The 21,579-nt window shown below is 41.3% G+C and overlaps 1 protein-coding gene across 6 annotated transcripts in view; it reads right to left on the bottom strand.

Annotated features, from left to right (window-relative positions):
• Positions 1 to 21,579, bottom strand: part of PCNX1 (pecanex 1) — a 127,252-nt gene that overhangs the window by 14,232 nt on the left and 91,441 nt on the right. For all 6 annotated transcript variants that reach the window (XM_088471221.1, XM_088471222.1, XM_088471223.1 and 3 more), the window contains 12 exons: positions 18,811 to 18,916; positions 17,857 to 17,949; positions 17,282 to 17,432; positions 16,404 to 16,545; positions 14,795 to 14,972; positions 13,739 to 13,847; positions 10,961 to 11,090; positions 10,313 to 10,371; positions 5,516 to 5,731; positions 2,599 to 2,852; positions 463 to 693; positions 3 to 103 (listed from right to left, as the gene is read on the bottom strand). In XM_088471221.1, coding sequence (XP_088327347.1) covers positions 3 to 103; positions 463 to 693; positions 2,599 to 2,852; positions 5,516 to 5,731; positions 10,313 to 10,371; positions 10,961 to 11,090; positions 13,739 to 13,847; positions 14,795 to 14,972; positions 16,404 to 16,545; positions 17,282 to 17,432; positions 17,857 to 17,949; positions 18,811 to 18,916 — 1,770 coding nt within the window. The remainder of the gene's footprint in view (positions 1 to 2; positions 104 to 462; positions 694 to 2,598; positions 2,853 to 5,515; positions 5,732 to 10,312; positions 10,372 to 10,960; positions 11,091 to 13,738; positions 13,848 to 14,794; positions 14,973 to 16,403; positions 16,546 to 17,281; positions 17,433 to 17,856; positions 17,950 to 18,810; positions 18,917 to 21,579) is intronic.

The following is a 21,579-nucleotide window of genomic DNA, read 5'->3' as shown; positions in this document are numbered from 1 at the left end:
ACCTGGACATGTGATGGGAAGCTGTGCCAAGAGCTCTTCTCCCCAAAATGCAAAGTCCATAACAAAGGGTCACTAAGGCAGAATCCTTATCTGCTTCCAGGGGCTAAAAAAAAAAAAAAAGGGAAAAAGGGTCCAGCAAATTTTCATTTACACATTATGTAAGCCAGAATCTACACAATATTGTACAGATTTGAGTACTGCATTATCCTTATATTGGAATCACTACAAAAAAGCTGCACACTAAATTGGGAAGACGCGGAGGTTGCCCCGACTGTATAAGCCACGAGTAAAATGACTGGAAACTGCACAGCATGCTGGGAGCAGGAACTCAGCACATGCAGATCAGACGGTTGCCTGCCCTTGAGATTGAGTAAACTGGCCAGCACCATTTCCCACAGAATTAAGCAGTACTTGATTAGACACAAAATACTGCTTTGTGTAAGAAAAATGCTTTCTATTCACCTTCTCTCTCCTGGAGGAACAGTACTTGATCCAGTTCAGGTAGCTCACACAGAAGCTCTCCCGTGAAATACCAGCCAAGCGGAGGTCATAGTCTTCATCGATATTTGGATTGAATGTAGGATCCACATCCACGTAACAGTGATCAAAACACGGTCGGAGGCCTTCCTGCATAGTCTCGTTGGCCAACCACTCCTCTAGTTTCGCAGATGTCGTCACATAGTAGATAATGCCCTAGCACAAAGACATGGAGAGCGAGACAATGAACACACAATCATTTAGACAGATGTTTCTTTATCATCACTGTAACGTAGCCCTTTCCATCCTGGAGAAATGCAAATAGTGTGATTATTGGAAGGATCGCCACCTTGTGTGTGCTCACCATTCAAATTGTCATTTATGGAAACGTTTTTATGAATTGGTACTAATCAGCACAGTATATTCACAATGCTTCAGCTGACCTTGTGGAAGCCAGAACCCTGGACACACTTACCTTTAATATCTACCTCACGCTAGAAATGCACGCAAAATTGATCCGTTCAGCGGGTGTACTATGTGAGTGTCGCGGGTGTGTAGTTGCCAGCGGCTCAATTCACAGACAATCAGCCGCAGGCATAGGCGGCCATGTCAGAAAGAGAAACTGCACCTGCCATAGGGCTGTTGAAAGTTTCAATGGTGCCACAGATGGCGTATAAGGACGCCCCCATCTGTATTACATATTGTAGGAACGCAAAAATTAGGTGTCTAAGAACTTGCGCATTCAGCCGCATGAATGTACACAATGTAGCGGCATTTGCATAAGAGGCGCAGACAGGCGACCGCCAATAGACGCTGTTGTGTGCAACTCCAAATCAGGTCGTATGGTGTCAAACCAGTGTGGTAAAAGCATAACAGTATTAGTTGTCTGCATAGGATCAACACATTAGCGCTCAACCAGTCAGGCTCAAAACCTGACCAGGAAGCAGTAACTGGACCACAAGAAACAGTGATGTCAGCAGTAACCATTCTGTTCCCTGTGTGAAGGCAGAAAACAAAGCCCATTCATGGTTTACCACTTAAGAACTAACCCAAATGTGTTTGATATACAAAATACCTGTTCCCTCAATGCTTAAAGCATTAAGGGAACTTCTTTAAGCAAAATGAAAAAAAAAAAAACCAGGAGGAATGTCCAAATGGAGGAAATAAATGTGCTGCCTTATAACGGTCACACAACTGTCTAATCATTTATCATTCACAAAGTGTTGTCCTGCAATATCTGCTCATGAAGCTTTGCATGTCAAAGATGCTTGCACTACAATTCCCTGCCACTAAATAATTAAATATATATACACACACACACATATATATATATATATATACATACATACATATATATATATATATATATATATATATATACACACACATATATACACACACACACATATACACACACGCATATATATACACACACACATATATATATCTCTCAATGTGTTCCATATTAGAGGCTAGTTCAAGTCACACAGAAATAGCATGGTCACTCGATCTGATTCAGAGCCGCTCACTAGGATGCGATCGCTCGTAGCTAGCAGATAGTCGCATTGTGCGCCGGCATAGTGCGCGAACCAGAGCGAGAGATCGGGAAGCGTTCGCTTGCATTGCATAGACCGCCCAGCAGAGTTAGTGACAGGAAAAGCAGTTTGTGGGTGGTGACAGGGGCTGGCCATTAAAAACAGGGGAGTGGAGGTGCCAACTCAGGCGTGCATGAGTGTCTTAATGCCATTTAGGAGGTGTGCATAATTAAGAGGCAGCGTCATAGTACACGTCACCTGGCTGGTTTATACACTGAAGTGCTCGCAGTGCTTGCGGTAGGGTATGATCAGCCACAAGCGCTGCGATAGCATCCGATGTTACCCGATGGTTGCATATACTTCCTGGAGATGACATGCGCAAATGGGCGTCTTAAGACAGGCTGGTGGGCGTCTGCATACACAGAGCGATTGCACGGCAAGACATAGTGGGCGTGTTAATGCCTTGCGATCGCCTTTCCAAATTTGCATACGCATCGTGCAAGCGCACGCATCTGAATGAGCTCTTTTGTTCACTTTATCATCTCAGTACAAAACCTACCAAAACAACTGTGCTTCCGTTTCGTACCTTAACATAGTATGTGGTTAGAATTCTGCGCAGGTCAAACACTTGAAGCATGGAGGCTGCACTGTTGTCGGTGATGCTGTAGCCCTCTAGGACATACTTGGTCACCAAAACTTCCCATGCCAGCCAACGTTGTCCAAAGGCAGCATTAAAAGACAGCATGTGGGGAACATGTCCAGGTTCACAGCAACAAAACCCTTCATCCTCCTCAACCCCCTCAGTGATGGCCTCTACCTCACGTTGCTGGCAATATGTGCCTAAAATTTGGGAGTGATAGAATGAAGTCCATCATTAATATGTTCTAAAAGCAAAGCATGGTTTGTATAATGAAAAAAATCTCATCAATTATTCTAATGGCTGGCACATTTCTTTCTATAACAGGGTACACTCCAAAGTTCTACATCAATTCATAATACTCCTTTTGAGATAGAGAGTAGACAGTAATTAGTTAGACAATGTCTAGATAGACACCAGATGTTAGACAGTCAATAGTTAGACAGTCAATAGTTAGACAGTCAATAGTTAGACAGTCAATAGTTAGACAGTCAATAGTTAGACAGTCAATAGTTAGACAGTCAATAGTTAGACAGTCAATAGTTAGACAGTCAATAGTTAGACAGTCAATAGTTAGACAGTCAATAGTTAGACAGTCAATAGTTAGACAGTCAATAGTTAGACAGTCAATAGTTAGACAGGGAAAAAAGTTAGATACATTAAAGTTAGACATATAAAAAGTTTGACAGGTACAAAAGGTCGACATGAAAATGGACACAAAAATGGTCTACACAAAAATGGTCGACAATTATTTTTTGTTTTTTTAGCCCTAATCTTCACCCTAACCCTCCCCTTTGGTGCCTAACCCTAACCCTCCCTCCAGGTGCCTAACCCTAACCGTGGGAGTATTTGGCTAGCCCTTAAGAAAAACAAAAACAAAAAAAACTGTGTAGACCATTTTCGTGTCGATCTTTTGACCCTGTCTAACTTTAGTGTGTGACTTTTGTCTATCAAACTTTTATCCTTATTTGACTATTAACTAACATCTGGTGTCTATCTAGACATTGCCTAACTAATTACTGTCTATCTATAGTCAGGAACCCCTCATTATGTAGATAATGCGATAGGGCCTTAAGCATGACCATCACATCACTATAGGCCACATATGTTAAATATATAAACAGGCAAACTTGAAAAGAAAAAAAGCTGCCCTATACATCTAATTACCCCTTATTTATAAAGCTCAAAAAGATTATTCAGATATGCACAGCGAGGGGATCATAACATATAGACAAATAAGAAGCTATAGATGTGTCCACATGCACCTTACCGGCGTGCGCTACAGAGTTGCATAGAGCTCACACGTTATGTTTAACGTGACGTTAAACAGAATGTGTGAGCTTCGTGCAACTCGGTAATGCAGAGTCTTTCTGTGCAATGTTTTACCTTCAAATGAGTCTTATTCGCAAAGCAATGCGAATAGGATGCACAAGCAGTGTCTGATTAAAATGATATGAGCAATGATACGTTACAGTGTCACAGCTTGCATATAAGATGCATGACAGTGAAAAGTCGCACAGAAAGTCGCTTGGTGCTACAGAGTCACGCCACAGGATGGCGCAACTAGAAGGGCTGATTCACTCACAAGAAAGCAAGATGTAAGTGGACACATCTGTAGCGTATGGCCCTGCTACAGTCAGAGCAGGGGAATAGGTAATGCATACAGGTAGCTAAATAACAATTGTAGTTCCTAATGGGGAAAGTGGGTGTGGCTACTGAAAAGTAGAATTATTATTGCCCATCAATATTAAAACCACCACTGGTTACTGTGTGTGGGAGCCAATGAAAAGTGGAGAAATGAAAGATTAACTGTCCATCATTTATATTAGCCTGTAGATTATAAACTCTCACAGGCAGGACTCCTCTCTAACCTGTGTGTCTCATGCATGTCTGCATACCTCATACACTTCTGAGGTCAGGTCATGCTGAATCTTCAACGGTTTTGTTCATCCACATGCATGGAATTAGTTCTATTATCGTGCTAGCTGTTACTGCTAGCACTGCACTATCCATAAATGCATTATTATCCTGCATTGTATTCGCTTATCCGTTATGTTTATTATATTCAAGTTATAGGAATAATTCCATTCATATCTGTTAGACTGTCCCTCGCAACAGAATCCTTGGCGCCCTATAAACAAACGATGATGACTATGATGAGCTGATCTACAACCCTGTTCAACAGAAGGCTGCTGTCCAGCAATGGCACTCTTGCGGTTAAAGACCAGTTCAATTTAGCTCTGTGTGCAGTATATTATATTGGCACCATGCTCTTTGGTGAACCCAGAACAGTTGGTCCATCCCCAAGTACCAAGGAGCCCATGGAGATCACCAAAAAAACACAACAGCAACAATGAAAACTGAACTCACCGAGTCTAGCAGCTGAACGGAGATGGTAGTTCAGTAAGATCTACTCACTAACCCTGTCCTATGTGTGTAATACTCGAATTTCCCACTACCTTTCTAAATCTATAACGGTTTTATATTTCTGAGAAAATTATGCAGAAGGCTGGGTACAAGGTAGAACTAAAGTACAACAATCTCTTACTGTGGTCTGCAGGTCACAATATACCCATTTAAAAAAAATATTGTTTGGCCACCTACTTCCAAGACAGGGAAGATATTAAAGGATAACTGTAAAAGGAGACGCATCCACACCTAGCTATTGGTAGTGGTCTGCAACATATTCTTCACCTGAGAGAATTTAATGTTCAGGTTTCTACACCAAAGGTGAATGGTGCTCAAGAGGGTTTGCGAGACCATATATATAAAAAAATAAAATATCATATTTCAAGTACAGACTCTTGTTTGCCAGTTGTAAATGCTGGTGATGGCTAAGATGTGAGGGAGAATGGCAAAAACTCACCTCTGAATTCCAAGCCCCTGAGCTGAAAGGTGACAAGTCCATTCCCAATTTCAATAAGGTGTACCAGGGCATTGAGATAATCGGAAGCAAGGATAAAACAGTCTCCGGTGTTGTAGTTGCTCCACCGACCGAGCAGGAGATCCCCACAAAGACTGTGCTGCAGTGAGCGTGTCAGGTGCTCATAAAAAATTGAATTAAGGTTGTTATCGTCTGAGCCTGAACAAAGAAAACAAAGACCGGTTTTGACTATTGTACGTGCACCCGCTCATTCAATGGAAAACAGTTATTTGTCAGAATGCATGTTTCACATGTAGCCATGTTTAGCCAATGAAAATAGAGCAGATTACACAATATTACACAACATGTGGTATATACTATATACGCATCAGTATTTCTGCTTTCATCCTTAATAGACCATTCAATGAACATAATTCTCCTGCAAGAGTTAGCTACTGCACTTCTAATATGTATGCTGGAATAAATGGCCTATTTCCTTATTTGGTATGTGTAGCGGATTACATTTTCAAGATATATCCAATAGTAAGTATAGAAAATACAATAAAACTGTACATCTGTCCATGATAGAGGAGCTATAAGCATGCGCGTCTCCTAGATAAACTGAACAGCAGCATCTTTGCAGGAACTGTACTGTTGATGTTATTCACGGTTTATTTTTTTATCGTAATAATGAAATAGTATATGGCTCAATATTATGATTGTATCATTATTACATAAGGCTTCGTACTAGTTGGGCCTGAAATGCAGCAAGAAGAAAAAAAAAAAACAAACACCAGCAAAAAAAAACAAACAAAAAATAATTTATTACAGAAATATTGGACAGTGCTCTATTGGATTTAAAAAAAAAAAAAAAAAAAAAAAAAAACCCAACAAGATGAACTGAAGGAATAAACAGGATAAATCATATTTCCAGATTGAAATCTCTTCATGGCTTAGTTGACCCTTGGCGTTTATTTAATCCTACTGACTGATCCTACACACCTTCTGCAGTCCATCGCTTGTTATCTCGTACTGATTATATTTTAGTGGCAGACTCTTCTCTTTTGTACAGGATGCGACCCAGGGTGATATCGTAATTTCTGACCACACCCCTATTAGCATATCCCTCTAGCTCCATTCTCCGACATGGAACACATTTTTAAATGAGAACATACAACATTGGGACGATCCAGTCCATTTTTGGGAGACGTCCAAGGTGGTGATGCGGGGACTTAATTAACTATATTTCCAAAAAGCGGAGGGAAGAGAGGGCTCGCTATGAGTCCTTACGTGAAGCTATGGCCTCTGCTTTTAGTCATTATGTTGCTCAACCCTGTGACGACTCCTTTGACCTTTATAAGCAGGCCCATCGCTTGTTAAAAACGTTCCTTCTGTCCCAATCTAAATTAGACCTTATTAAAAATAAATATTTTCGCTGGGGGAATAAGCCGGGCAAGTTGTTGGCCAATATGCCAAGCGGTTGAAGGAAACTGAGCTATATACATACTCTTAGGGACCCGATCACTGGTATGCTTACGATATTATGAACATTTATATAGGGCCAGGTCAGTGGATCCTGCCCTCCAGAGTAGTCTCTAGGATGAAGCCAGTCTCCCCAAATTATCTCAAGCCCAGAGAGATCCTTTAGATGAAGATATTTCTATGCAAGAACTAACTGACACCATCTCTGTCCTTCATCCCAATAAAGGCCCCTGGGCCCAGACGGCTTTACTAGAGAGTTTACAAACTCTTATGCCATAATTAAACGCCATTTTATTAGACCTTTATCGTTCAATTCATAGAAGTTCCCCATCTTATCCATAGTTTAATAATGCACATACTATTTTTTGCCTAAGCCCAATAAAGATCCCTAATTGGTGGCCTCTTACAGTACAATCACCCTGCTTAATTTGGATTTCAAGATATTAGCTAAAATAATGGCCAACAGATTACAATCTATTCTCCCAGACATACTTACACCACAGCAGTTAGGCTTTGTCAAAGGCCGACATTTGGTCAGAGGCATCCGTTCTGCCACTGCTGCTACTATAACTACTAAACAGGATCCCTCCTCTTCCATCATGCTTCTCAGTCTCGATTTCCCATAAGTCTTTGATACCATCCTTTGGCCGCACCTGTATGAAATTTTGTCTCGCCGTGCTTTTGGTCAGGATTTTATAGGCTTGATACGTTATTTTTATACTTCTCCACTCACGTCTCTTATTGAATGCACTGAGGGGAGGTGATAGCACCATGAGTAAAGGTACTCGCCAGGGGTGCCCCTTGTCACCATTATTGTTTAATTTATCTTTGGACCCTCTGCTCCGCCTAATCCAACAATCCCTGCTAATTCATGGTAATAAAATAGGTAGTAGAGAGATTAAAATATCAGCAAATGCCGTAATTGATCTTTACCACCTCCCATCTTCTTTGCAACATGCTATGTCTTTGCTTAAGTACTTTGAAGCGATATCTGGCCTACAGGTTAATTCAGAAAAATCAGTTGCTTTTTATTTGAAATTGGGCTTCATTCACCCTAGTTGGCATTCTACAACTCCTTTTGAGAGGGAGAGGAGAAGCTTTACCTATTTGGGAGTGCAGATTACCAAGAACCCCTCTTCTCTATACTCATTGAATATTTCCAAGGCCTTAACGTCCTTGACGTGGGATCTTGATGGGTGGCGTCGTCTCCAGCTCTCCCATTTGGGAAGGGCTAGCCTACTTAGAATGGTCTCTTTTCCCAAATGAATGCATTTACTTCAATATCTCCCTCTGCTACTCACTGTGGCAGACACAAAAAAAAACTCAACACGACCTTTAGTAATTTCATTTGGAAAAATAAGAGGCATAAAATTAGTCTAATTCGTTTACAACCACCAAGAACGCATGGCGGGAATCAATTCTCCTAATATTACCTATTATAATCATGCAGCCTTGTTACATCACCTTCGTGCTTGGCTGCAGGATTCTAGTGTCTACACTGATACAGTACTGGAGGCCAATTTCTGGGAAGATTGGCCTCCAGTTCTTTTCTTTATCTTCAGGATGCAGAAATCTGTAGTTAAGGGAGAATCTCCTCCTCTGGAACACGGGCAGAATGTAGTACATATTGCGATATATAAAGCTGGGTTGAATGCTTTCAATACGATTTCTTTCCCTTTGTTACGCAATCAGCACTTGCGATGGAGATTGGCCTCTAATCCTTTTCTTTTATGGTCAGAGAAGGGTATTAGCTCTATTGGTTGTTTGATTGACAAACCTAATAAACGTCCCTTCACATTCCGTCAGGCGGTGGATAGATATATGAGATCTTAGCTCCCTACCCCTTTGCTTATTTTCAGGTTCTTCATTACATTAGTCAAGTTGCGTCAGACTGGGATAATCCCCTGGACACTTGTCTTGTGCCACGACTAATTATAAAGCTATTCCCCTTCACTATTCTTTTCTATGTGATCATTTAGATACTAAACTTCAGTCCGGTCTACCGCAGTGGCTACATCATTTTCTGAATTTAACAGTCGACCAGTTGCTCAAGTCCCTTGATGACGTCTGTCGTCTCCTTCCCATGAGCTCTTATAGAGAGTGATTTTTAAATGTCTTCCATATGACATATATTAGCCCACATCAAGGTTTTTTTTAATGGGTTCTTCCCATTCCCATAGTTGTCCTCGTTGTGGGGAAGATAATGCAGAGCTATACCACTGTCTATGGTCTTGACCTCTGGTTAGAGCTTTTTGGCTCCGGATTTGCAGGTTCGCTTTGGAGCATTTGGTAAATTTTGTTCCCTTCTCTCCTGAATGGGCTATACTAGGGATTCTGCCTTAGCGTCAGAGGGTGTCTCCTGGGAGTCGTAAACTCTTGTTAGCTCTGAGTGCGGCTGCTAAAGAGACTATACTGCAGACACGGATTCAGCCGGGGATGTCCCCTTTCTCTTTATTTAAGGAAAAACTATTTTATTTGTTTAGAATAGATTGGGTGGAGTCCTCTGCCTGGGAAAGCTATATAAATATACTCCCGTTGCAGACTCAACCAACACTCACCCAATGTTTTTAATCCACTTCATGGTACTTATTACACGTCATAGATAATGACCCTCCTATATCAAAGCAGGGGGTTCCCTACTCCACACCGCACTACTGTTTTTATGCTTTATTTTCTGTTTTTTACCTAGCAATTTTTTTTGCATTAAGTGAAATGGTTTATTAATATATTGTCTTGTCATTTGTTAATTGTGATGAATACACTTGATAAACTCGTGCTCTTTATTTGTCCTTATCCAATTGATATTATGATTTGTATAGATTGTGTTAAAACTGCTTATGAGTCAATAAAACACACATTTGTAAAAAAATAATAAAAAAAAAAAATGATAAATCACAGTAATTCAATCCTCTAGAGCAGGGGTCTTCAAACTTGGCCCTCCAGCTGCTGTGGAACTACACATCCCAGCATGCACTGCCACCTTTTTGATATAACAGCATGCTAAAACTATGTGCCGTGCATGCTGGGATGTGTAGTTCCACAGCATCTGGAGGGCCAAGTTTGAAGACCCCTGCTCTAGAGCATAGGTTCTCAAACTCGGTCAGGAACCCAAACAGTGCATGTTTTCCAGGTCTCACAAAATCACAAGTGAAATTAGCTCCACCTGTGGATCTTTTAAAATGTGTCAGTGAGTAATGACTACACCTGTGCAGCTGCTGGGTGATCTGGAAAACGTGAACTGTGTGGGGTCCTGAGGATAAAGTTTGTTATTACTTATGAATTTCTCTAGAGCAGTGGTTCTCAAAGATAATTGCTCACCTGGATTTCGGTCAAGTTGAGAGGCCAGCCTTGTATTTGAGTGATCCACACGTTTTGTACTGCAATACAGAAAGAGACCAGTTATAAAAGAAAAGATAGGGTATCCAACTAATGACGACAAAGTCCTGTACAAGATGGACACTATACAGCGTGTTAATAAAAATAATACATCATTAGTTAACCAATGCTGTTGGAACATTTCTGTTAATTTCACAAAAGCGTGTATGGGGGTATATACATTTTTATTTTAAATTGTGGTCAGTATTATTTACTATAAAAGCCTTATTAACCCAATTCCACCTAAAATACTCCCAGGTCAACTAGAGGAAATCTCAATAAATTAAGACAATACTATTTAGCTAAGTACCAACCTTCACCAGACTTTTTTTTAGTTCATACATGACCATGTTGGTATATCTATGTAATACCCACCTATTTCACTCTATACAAGGAGTTGCTTATTATTTTGTTTTTAAGCAATAATTATGGTTATCTATATACATATCAAATTAATCAGCACATTATATTTATTCCCCACCAACAGTACATCATGCAGACGTTTAGCTTGATAAGTCACAGAAATCCCTTATGACAAGGATGAATACAATACTACAACCAAACAATCCTGGTCTTCTCTACATCACTTACTTGTAGTCTCTCTCCCAGAACTTGACAGGTCTCACATATGACGTGATGAATATTGCACTCCCCAGGAATGGGTTGAGAGGTGTTGAAAATAAAGCAGATACAATTGCCTGGACAAACAGCATTGCAGAATCTGAAGATCATGAGTGTTAAGGGGAAAACACGATATGTGCACTATAGTGGTTTCATTGCTGCCAATCAACAAAAAGTTAAAACTCTTGGCCTGATTCAGAGCCGGACGCTCTGACCAGAGCGCTCGCTCTAAATCAGGGCCCTCCTACCTCTTCTTGGAGCGGTCTCTTGGACGCTGGCATAGCTGTGGGTTACCACCCACAGCTTATGCGAGCGTCCATGATAATGGTCGCGATGGTCAAGACCATCGGGCTTGCGACGAGACCCTGCGGTAGGGTCTCGCTGCCGCAAGCCCTGGAGTGATTTTGGCTCTAACAGAGCCAAATTCACTCCCACTGACATCACTAGTGATGTCAGTGGGGCCGGACCCAGACGGTAGGCGTTCCCATGGGAACACCTCCGCTGGCAGCCACGCCCCAGGCACGCCCACCAAAGGGGGCGTGCTGTCACTCACCATCAACAGCACGCCCCCTTTGGTGCGAGACCCCGAGCGACGGATTCCCCATCGCACACTGGGTCTCGCGCATGATGGAGCTCCCTCCGTCATACGCATGCAGGCACCATCGACCCGCTTGCGAGCGTACAGCGCTCGCGAGCGGGTCAGAATAAGAATAAGGCCCTCTGTTCTTCGATTCCATGGGGAAAACTGGAACACTGCGGTATAGCTAGTGGTGTGAGGAGTCTGCTCACCCCCCCCCCCCCCCCCCCCCCATGTCCTGGCTGCCTGCACAAATCCCAAAACAGAGACGGAGTACACTAAAGTAGAGAGAACACTCATCATGTGATCATTAACAAAAGGACAAGAAACAGAAACATAACAGGAGAACAAGAGACCATAAAGAGCATTGGGAGGGACTCCAGTGTCCCTCATGAAATGATAGAAAGGGATTTAACCTTAACTACAAATTCTACTTTCTCTGTGACCCAGTTGTCCTGAACGGAGGGGATGCTATGAGGTAGTGTGCAGCTCCACATATCCAAAACTTTCACCTCTGGGTGCAAAGGTATCAAACTTGTAGAACTTAAAGATGTGTTCATACCACCAGGTAGTTGCTGCACACAGGTGTTCAGCAGACACACCATGCCTTGCAGCCCATAAAGTCCCCATCAACTAAGTACAATGAGCTGTCCTGAGAGTCTGAACCAGCTCACTTGTTAAAATGACGGCCTTACTCCAATAGGAGATTGTCCATTTATGAGAGCCAAATAGCTAGCCCAGCCAAGCTTCCATTAGCAAAGTCAGAAGGATGTAGGGCAGGGGTATTCAACACGCAGCCCTCCAGTTGCTGTGGAACTCCAGTTTTAGCATGCCCTATTAGCAATACTGTGGCATGGAACGCTGGAATGTGTAGTTCCATGGCAGCTGAAGGTCCGCATGTTGAATATCCCTGATGTAGGGTGACCCCAGGTTCCCCCAACAAGCTTCCCGTCACTAAGCAATGACAATTACCCAGTACAGTCAAGTATGTCACAATGAAATCAGAGGTGAGTGGGGATTCCCAAAGTACCTGCTCACATCACCATGAGTAATGTGACAGATCATGGCAGTCACAGAAATAAGCAGATCTTACACAGGGTCAATCAGTAAAAGCAATCTGAGCAAACAAACCAAGCTGTTTTACACAGTATGCCACAGTAGCCTATTTACAAAAAAAAAATTTTTTAAACTAACAAATACCATTTTTATGGTTTTAACCCATAGCAACCAGAATGATTGGTGTTCATTTGTCTAGTGGAGTCTAGACCAGTGGTTCTCACACTCGATCCTCAGGACCCCACACAGTTAACATTTTGCAGGTCACCCAGCAGGTGCACAGGTATATTCATTACTCACTGACATTTTAAAAGATCCACAGGTGGAGCTAATTATTTCACTTGCGATTCTGTGAGGAAAACTAGAAAACATGCACTGTTTGGGGTCCTGAGGACCAAGTTTGAGAACCTGTGGTCTAGACTAACAAAAGTATGTCTGACTAATCTACTGACACCTCAAGGAACCCCAACAGCCCAGGTTTTACAGACGAGTCAATTCAATTTAACCATCTGTGCTTAATCAAGGATATTCTTAAAACCTGGACTGTTAGGGTGTCTTGAGGACAGAGTTTGGGAACCAATGGTGTAAAATAAAGACATCTTATACAGTTCTGTACAGCAAATATGAAAAATTAATTGTTTGACAAACAGGTTATATGAAACTGTACAAAAAAAAAAAAGTGTGTTTTTCACCTCCACAAACCCACGTGTCCATAAGCCCCCATAATAAAATCACCCCCCTTCAGAAATAGCCCCCCCGTGGATATCACTAGCATCATCACCCCCATAGTGGTAATCTATCCCCATAGAACCCTGTGGCAAAGCCTCCACACTTACAAACTATGACAATGGGCCCCCACTGTTTAGCACCAGCCACCCCATATGCCACTGTGCATCATTTTATTTTTTTATGTACACATGTACCCTGTAGTGCCGCACTCACGGCATTCTGGGGAGAGATTTTGGGAGTAACATCGACGGTCATAGATCACATCATCACTCCCAGGGGGCCTGAGCAGAGGCAAAGTGCCCTGCAAGTGGTTAAAAGATTTTTATGCCAATATGCGCCACTGAGAGCAGCGCTCAAGCATTGGCCATTTTGTTATAAAAAGATACGAGGTACGGCAAACGGCTGGGCAAAGGCATGGAATGCTGATCCCCATGTGATCTGCCATGGAGCAATGTATGTGTAGACAAAGCGTAACTTGTAAAAAAGCTCCCAAAGCTGAAACAGAAAATAGAAGTTAAAAATGTATTAGAAATTGATGATTTTAAGTCAGACATCCCCTGCATAGTAATGTTCTAAAATGTATAATTTAAATTCTAAAGAACCAAAAACAATGCTTTATTTTGCTCACTTTAAAGGGGCCTCATCAAAGAGCTCTCTTTACAAGTAAACAAACATTAAATCTCAAAAGATTACAGCTCGGTGTTTACACCAATAGCTAATAGTGGATTATGCCTCCTAAGTAAATGATCAATTAATAAGGTGTAAGAGTAAAAGTTAACACTTCTATCGTTTGATTAAATTCTCAGTTACTCTGACTTATTCATTTTTGTTTTTTTTAATTCTTAATTCCCAAATTAGATAATTAGTTTGGCTATTGGATAATGTCCTCCTGAAACAAATTCAAAATACTCATGGTTACCTACACCCCTCGCAATCCCCCCTATTCATACATCTCCAATGTTATACAAGACAACTCTCCCACTCGCCCCTTAGATCTGTTTGCGTCTTGTATCTCTTAGCCCTCCGTCTACAATTTTTCTCATATGCAAACACTCAATTATGGAATTGAGCATCACGCCCAAGCAGACTCTCCAGCATTCCAACAAATCATTAAACACACTATTAAATCCCATCTCTTTATTAGAGCTCACCCATCTCTTTATTAGAGCTGTCCCAATCTTCTGTCTGACTCACACTTGCTCCTGTGGTCTCAGCTGTGACCTATAGGACTCCCCCCTCACTACCCTTTGTTTTCAGGTATGCATTTATTATTTGGGCTACCTTATGTCCCTGTATTATGTAGAAGGACTCCCAGTTGCTTATAAGGAGCTGAATGTTTAGATCACAAGTAAAAAAAAAAAAAATCTAGCAAAATATGTAAAAGTGGGAGAAAAAAAAATGTGCATTATGAAGTTCAGACCTCTTAGTTGTGTAAACAATACCTTGCTGAAGAGTATGGACATAAAGAAGAGGTCTAGCAGTAGTTTCTCTGAGAAATCCTTATAGTCAAACGTAAAGAAGAGCACAGTGAAGATGAATGTGGCATATTGGCAGGTGGGACTACTGTAAGACGACCTTAGCAGCTTCATACCAGCAATGGTGATTAACAATGCACCAACTCTGTCAACAAAAGTTACAGTGTTAAGTAAAATACTAGCAAACATGTAGAAACGGGAGCTTCATTTAGATTTATGGGGTGAATGCATAACTGTTTTATAACCACATATATTTTCCCAAATGTTTAAAAGCAAGGAGGCTCTCATAGCAACAGGCAAACTATAAAAATAATAAACAAAAAACCCCAAGTGGAGTCAGCATTTAATGACATGGCAAATATTATGATTCTATCCATGGCTACATCACCGCCACATTTCCTGATAGTATAAGGACACTGTACGTGGGTGTACAGATGATCAGCACTGGACTACGTGCAATATTCAGTCTTTTGGTCAACAATGATAGACACTGACTGGAAGGCAGCCATATGTAGAGATAGCTGCCAATTTGGTTGTCTTAAGGTGGGTACACACTATAGCGATATATCTGCAGATCGAGTGATCTGCAGATGATGTCGTTCATACACACTGAACGACCTTCACCTGCATGCTGCAGTGGGTCGGGACGGGGCGGGTAGGCGGCGTAGCCTAAATGCGGCACTTGTGACCACGCCCCCATCGAAAAAAAAAAACCATTTGCTGCGCGCTGGGTAGGGGGGCACTGTTTGCCCCTCAGCCCGGCGCACAGCCAAAGGGGGGCGCGATCAGAGTGACCGCTCCCCCCCCTTTGGCATAGGAGACTCTCGCCCGTACACACTTGCTGATGGACAGATATGTCTGCAAACATATCTGTTAATCTGCTGTGCAGCACAGCCAGTGCGATTTGTCTGAACAACGTCGTTCACAGACATATCGTCTGTACACACTGGCCGACGGGGGCACGATATATATTGGCAGATCAATTGATCGCCCAATATATCGGCCAGTGTGTACCCAGCATTAGACAAGTTTCATCAAATCTTCAATGTCTGAGCCATAAAATAAATTTGTAAAATAAAAACCCGTTCATATTTGAATTGTTAAAATCGGGAAAGACAGTAAACCCAGTCACCTTGAGAATGAAGCAGCTGGATGTTTAATTTTCAGCTGCCAGGGAGCCGGCCCCAGAATCCCGACAGTAAGTACTGGGGCTAGGGAGAGGGTTAGGTTAAGGCTGCGGAGAGGAAGGGTCAAGTTTAGGGGTAGGGTTAGGATACCTGCAGACAGGTGTCAGTATCCTAACCCTGTCGGGGCGCCATCGGCAGGATTCTGACCGCCAGGATCCCGAGCGCCGGCATCCTGTACCCAACCCGAAGCAGCATGTGTGTGTTTTCATCAGGTTATATTTAGAGAAGCCTAAATTGTTGGTATCTGGATGTGCTAAACTGACAGGTCAAAATGTGTAGCAACAGTCTACATTAAATATAATACAGAGGAGATTTGGGAAAAAGTGTAGCACAACAAAAAAAAATATAACATATTTAGATATATGTAGTAATATGTATAACATACTTACTCTGCACCCAGTCTTTTAGGGCTGCCTATTTCCTTGGCACCATTACTGAGCTCATTGAGAACAATTAGTGGGTAAATAACATTTTTCTCTACAAAAAGCAGCCAGACGTGAGCCTTCTCGAACCACATCATGTGAGCAGCATCTTGCAAAAGACAAAAGTCAAACTCAGACCACTGACCACTCAGATACGTTACTACTTGCAGTAATTCCAGCTACAGGAAAACAATGCATTGATAATGTGATTGCAACGCTCACACAGCATTTCATTTTCCACTGTGAAATTTAAAGTATTTTTTATTAACTGCTAAAGAAAGTTACATTGTTCTATACAATGAAAAAGAAAAATCCATGCAAATAAAATTAAGTTTCCACTTCTTTTGAAAATGCCTCGCCTAATTTCCACTCTAAAAAATAGACACTAAAAAATACAATAGTGAGATAGAGAATATAATATTAAAAATATATATATATATATATATATATATTTTTTTTTTTTTATTATTATTTTTTTTTATATATAAAAAACAAATAGTGGACTTTCCAGTTAACCATCAAATCATAATGAAATCCCAGTATGAATTGTAGGCATTGTAATTGTACAAGAGTTTAACAAATATAAGGACAAATGAAGTATACCATAAACAAGTATTTGAACATGCAATTAAAAACATCACACCCTTTAAGTGGATTCAAGTACCATATATTGTAGTACTATTTTTATTTATATAGCGCTACGAGAGAAATTTTATTTTTCTTAGTCTCTGTCCCATTGTAACTTACAGGTTCTTAAACATTCTTGAAGCACGGCATTTTAGCACTTTAAAAAGTGTTTAAGACGCATATTTAAGAAAAAAAAAAAAAAAGTTAAATTTTCTTACTTCGAACTTCAAACTGATAATATTCCTTTGTTTTTAGCAGCGGGTGAGAGAAGCAGTGCCAGGGAAGCTGCTTACGTACTTGTGGCAGAACATAGTGTGTTAGGAATCCAACTGAACCAACTACTGCATAGAGAACATAGCTCAGAACAGGCTGGAAAACAAAAAAGTGTGAGAACTCATGAAATTGAAAAATGCCACTATGCAGTGGAAAAAAATCTGCCTGAATGACAAACCCCACTTTATAAGATCACCAATACTACTTAATGCATTGCACTTGTTCTAACAAATCCACACTACAAAATTAGTTTGAGTGCTAACCCAGCTAACTCTAAAACATCCACTAGGAAAAGGCTCTGAACTTCCTGAAAACATTTGGCATTAAGAGCTTTCACACTGCAAAAGTGTACTCAGTAGAGGCAATCCCTTGGCTATGCATGTATCGATCACTGTTTAGAAGTACATTGCTAACCCACTTTATGTTATTCAAAGGATGGCATTTGCAAATAAATCCATACAGAATTACTGAACAATGGGGAGCTAGTAGCCAATGAAGTGAAAAACAACAAATATATTACCTGTAATGCTGTAAACACAGTGCTGACATGAATTGCAAAATATAAAACCGCTATCACGACACAGACAACCAGGTCAGACTGCAATCTTTCATTCTACAAAACAGTAAATAGTAGACTCAATGCCTGAAATCAGAGTACTGTACATATTGAGAGTTATAACCTTACAAAGAAACATGCCACTTGTAAATGTCAAACAAAAATCTGAAACAGAAATTAGAGTAATGTAATTTTATATAGATGTTTTACACCTAGTGGTAAAGACAAATCATATACAACACTGCTTGTTTCAAATGTAGTAAGACCCAATTTTGTAAAAGGCAATCTTGCGGCAGGCTTTAACCCTTTTGCTTTGGATGAGTGGGACTCGCCATCTGCATGCACCATAAAAGCTGCAGGTGACATGTCCAACCTATCCCTGACAGTAAATTGCCCCAATAAAAACAACAACTTCTGCTTCTCCTGTATTAACCACAGGTGGGGAGTCATTGAGGAACTCTCAGAGTAATGATGTTGAAACGCATGTACACTAATGTTCATTTAAATGAAAATAACTAAATAGTAAGGTCAGATAATGGGTAGAGGAACTTTAAGTCCCTGTAATCGCATCCACCCCGGCACTAGAGAGACGGGTCAGCCTTGTTTGACAAAGGGGATCCCCCTCTTCCAAACTAAGCACCCTAAAAGAAGTTAATATTTGGTGATCAGTGTCATCAGATATAAAAATGCTACACTGCAGAATCCCACAACCTGGCTTTCAACAATTAAGGGGCACCTACATTAGAGAGGGGTAATAATCACATGGTACTAGACACACATTAATGTAAATAAATTATACTGCCAGCCAAAGGCCTTGCATTTTGTGACAAAAAAACTGGTTACTCAGGGACACCTGCAAGATTGACTAAAGATATATTAATTACTACTTCAGTTGAAAAAGGTTAAAACCACACTTACAACAGAATTTCTCAGCTTCTCAGGAAGAGGGTCTTTCACCTCAGACAGAGGGTCCTCTGGATTTTTATCCTCATTGTTTGGAAAGAGTTTTGATTGCACCAGTGAGCTGAAGAGGAAACACAACTGAATTTATGTGAAATACTCAATAGTAATTGCTAGAAATCATGGCGTTTTCTATCCCTGCCTGAGTAGTACATAGGTATTGGTCTTCCTGGAACGAGAGGCGAAACCCAGAAGTTGTAAGGACAGGATGATCATCGGGACATTTTAAAGCACAATTTCATATAAGAAATGTCTTGTTGCATATGAGAACATTCCCATTCAACCAACTATCAATATTAGTCCATTCAAGCGACAACCAATGGTTCAGGAGGCCTCTCCCTCGCCAGCAGTTTCAAGGCCGTTTTTTTCCCCCCCTTTCATGTTTCAAAACATACAGACTCACTTTCTACCAATTATGCTAACTAAATAAAGCTATGATTAGCTTTAAAAATGCTTTTAAGCTGTTCACAAGATACCAATTGAAGGGGGTACCTAATTAGCCGCAGTAAATTAACGCTGCTAATTACCTCGCCCCGGGCTATCCAATAAGCCCCAAATTCGGGCATAGGGCGGCACTTGTCAGGGTTTTTCGGGACCTGATGTGTCCCAAAAAATAATCCACGATAAATGCAGTTTTTTTTTCACAAAAAAAAAAAAAAAAAAGCCGAAAACACATAGGTACGTGAGCTAATCGCGGCTCCTATGCATTTTCGGGAGAACTATCCTATTATTTCGACCGAAAAACGAGTTTGCAGACATGTATAATATGCAATCTGAACGTATTAAACCGTATACGCATGGTTGTTCAGAGCAGGATAGGAATCAGTCACCCATACTAGTAAAGTCTACACTGAACTCCTACCTGGGATTTTTAAGTAAATTGGTGCAACTTTAGATTGCATTTTCTGCTAGACCCACAGTGTCTAAGGGGGACTGCATTGTGTGTTAAAAGGGCATGCATGGAGAAATGAAACAATGGTCAACTGCATCTAATCACCATCGGGATACCATTGATAGTTTGCGACTCCATGTGTGCAGATAAAAGCAGACAGCAGATGCACATAGCAAAAAGTATCGAACTTATCGCTGGACCGTCGCCATCATTGGAAAAACTATCGCCAGCAAGCGACAACCCAACATCACCTGCGCAGTTACACTCTGCTCCTGCCCCTTTTCAGGCCACCCGCAGTATTACCGATACAGTTACAGCAGTCGGTACTGCAGTCACCTGCTTCAAGAAGTTCCACTCAGCAGTCCCAACTGCAATCAGTCAATGCAAAACTCCTGAATGCAAGGTCATTCAGTCTCACCTGCTGTACGTTCCATTTGTCACAACTAGCTTTGAGGTCCCTGACATTGTCTTGACTGTGGTACAAAAAAACCTCCTTTTGAATCTTTAGGCCTTAAATGTATTTGTTGGAATACAGCAGTTTTAGAATTGGTAGCTTTCTTGTAGATCTCTTTATATTGTTTTACAGGATAGGGCTTTGCTTCAAACAAAGCTGTCTTTTCAACCAAAGTTAAAACTTATTTAAAATCAGGACAGTTTAAACCCTAGAACGTTTCTATAGGAACTCCTAATGATAGTCTTTAACTTCTTGATGCGGTTAAGGCACTTTACTTAAACAGAATTGCAGGCAATGAAAAAGGATAATCTGCGTTCTATACGATGCAACGAAACCAACTGCAATATGTATTACTGCTGTACTTTAGCAGTATTACATTGGTGCAGGTCTTCCAATTACAGATAATGTAACTAAGCACTCCACTAGGTCAGCGAGAACCTTCAGAGGTGTGGCCCAGGGTCTCCGTCGCATAGCTTGCAGGGGTGCTACCTGGTCCTTTGTCCACATATTCCAAAGTTTATATATGCTAAGGATTTTGCATTATAAGATGCTTCCTTTAGACAAAAAGTTGTGCAGTCGGCCATTTTTGTGCACTCCCACCCTTAGGGAATGCTTTTATACGTCCCCATTATTCCAGTGTTTCCGCCTTATTAATCCCAAATAATTGTAAGAGAAAAGACGTTTCTACTTCTGTTAAATGGGATTGAAATGCCGACAGCGGATTCCCGACAGGATCAAGATCCCTTCAGGGGCAGGTAAGCACCCTAACCTCCCCCGTCTCCCCTCCCCCAACCCTCCCTTAGTGGTGCCTAACCCTACCTTCCCCCTTAGTGCCTAACCCTCCCCCCTAGGAGTGCCTAGCCCTAGATGACCCCCCCAAACCTAACCCCGCTAGACTCCTTAATCCTAATCCCCCCCTCTCCCGCAGCTAACACTAAGGGTGCCCCGGACTTTCATTCGTTCAGGATGGCGGCCCGGGATGATAGGCGTCGGTATTTCAATGTCCATCATAAATCCCTAGCCGGCATTCTGCTGGGTCACATAACTACATCCCGATAAATGCTGTTCTCAGTCCACTGGAATATACTGGACCTCCCTCTCTTTGCGTTATGGTGTTGTTCATAATGGACATGTTGTAGTAGTTAAAACATTTTTATGTTTTGGCCTCTCCTTCCTCTCACTTAGTTGTATATTCCTGTCCAGTACACTACTGTACTGCCTACCCAACAGGGGGCGACAGAAGGGGGAAGAGCTTGGACTAGTTTATTTTTATACAAGCTCCCATCGGCACATTTATGCGCCATGGTTTCACTTTCTCCTAGTAAACTATGGTAAAAGGATTTAACAAAAGTGCAAAAATCCTATATTTGCCTACAAAAGT

This window comes from Taudactylus pleione, unplaced genomic scaffold (assembly GCF_031769625.1).
Source record: "Taudactylus pleione unplaced genomic scaffold, aTauple2 ptg000113l, whole genome shotgun sequence".
NCBI classification, from domain to species: domain Eukaryota; kingdom Metazoa; phylum Chordata; class Amphibia; order Anura; family Myobatrachidae; genus Taudactylus; species Taudactylus pleione.
Note: the sequence above shows the minus strand (reverse complement) of the source record. Positions and strands in the feature narration are given on the sequence as shown.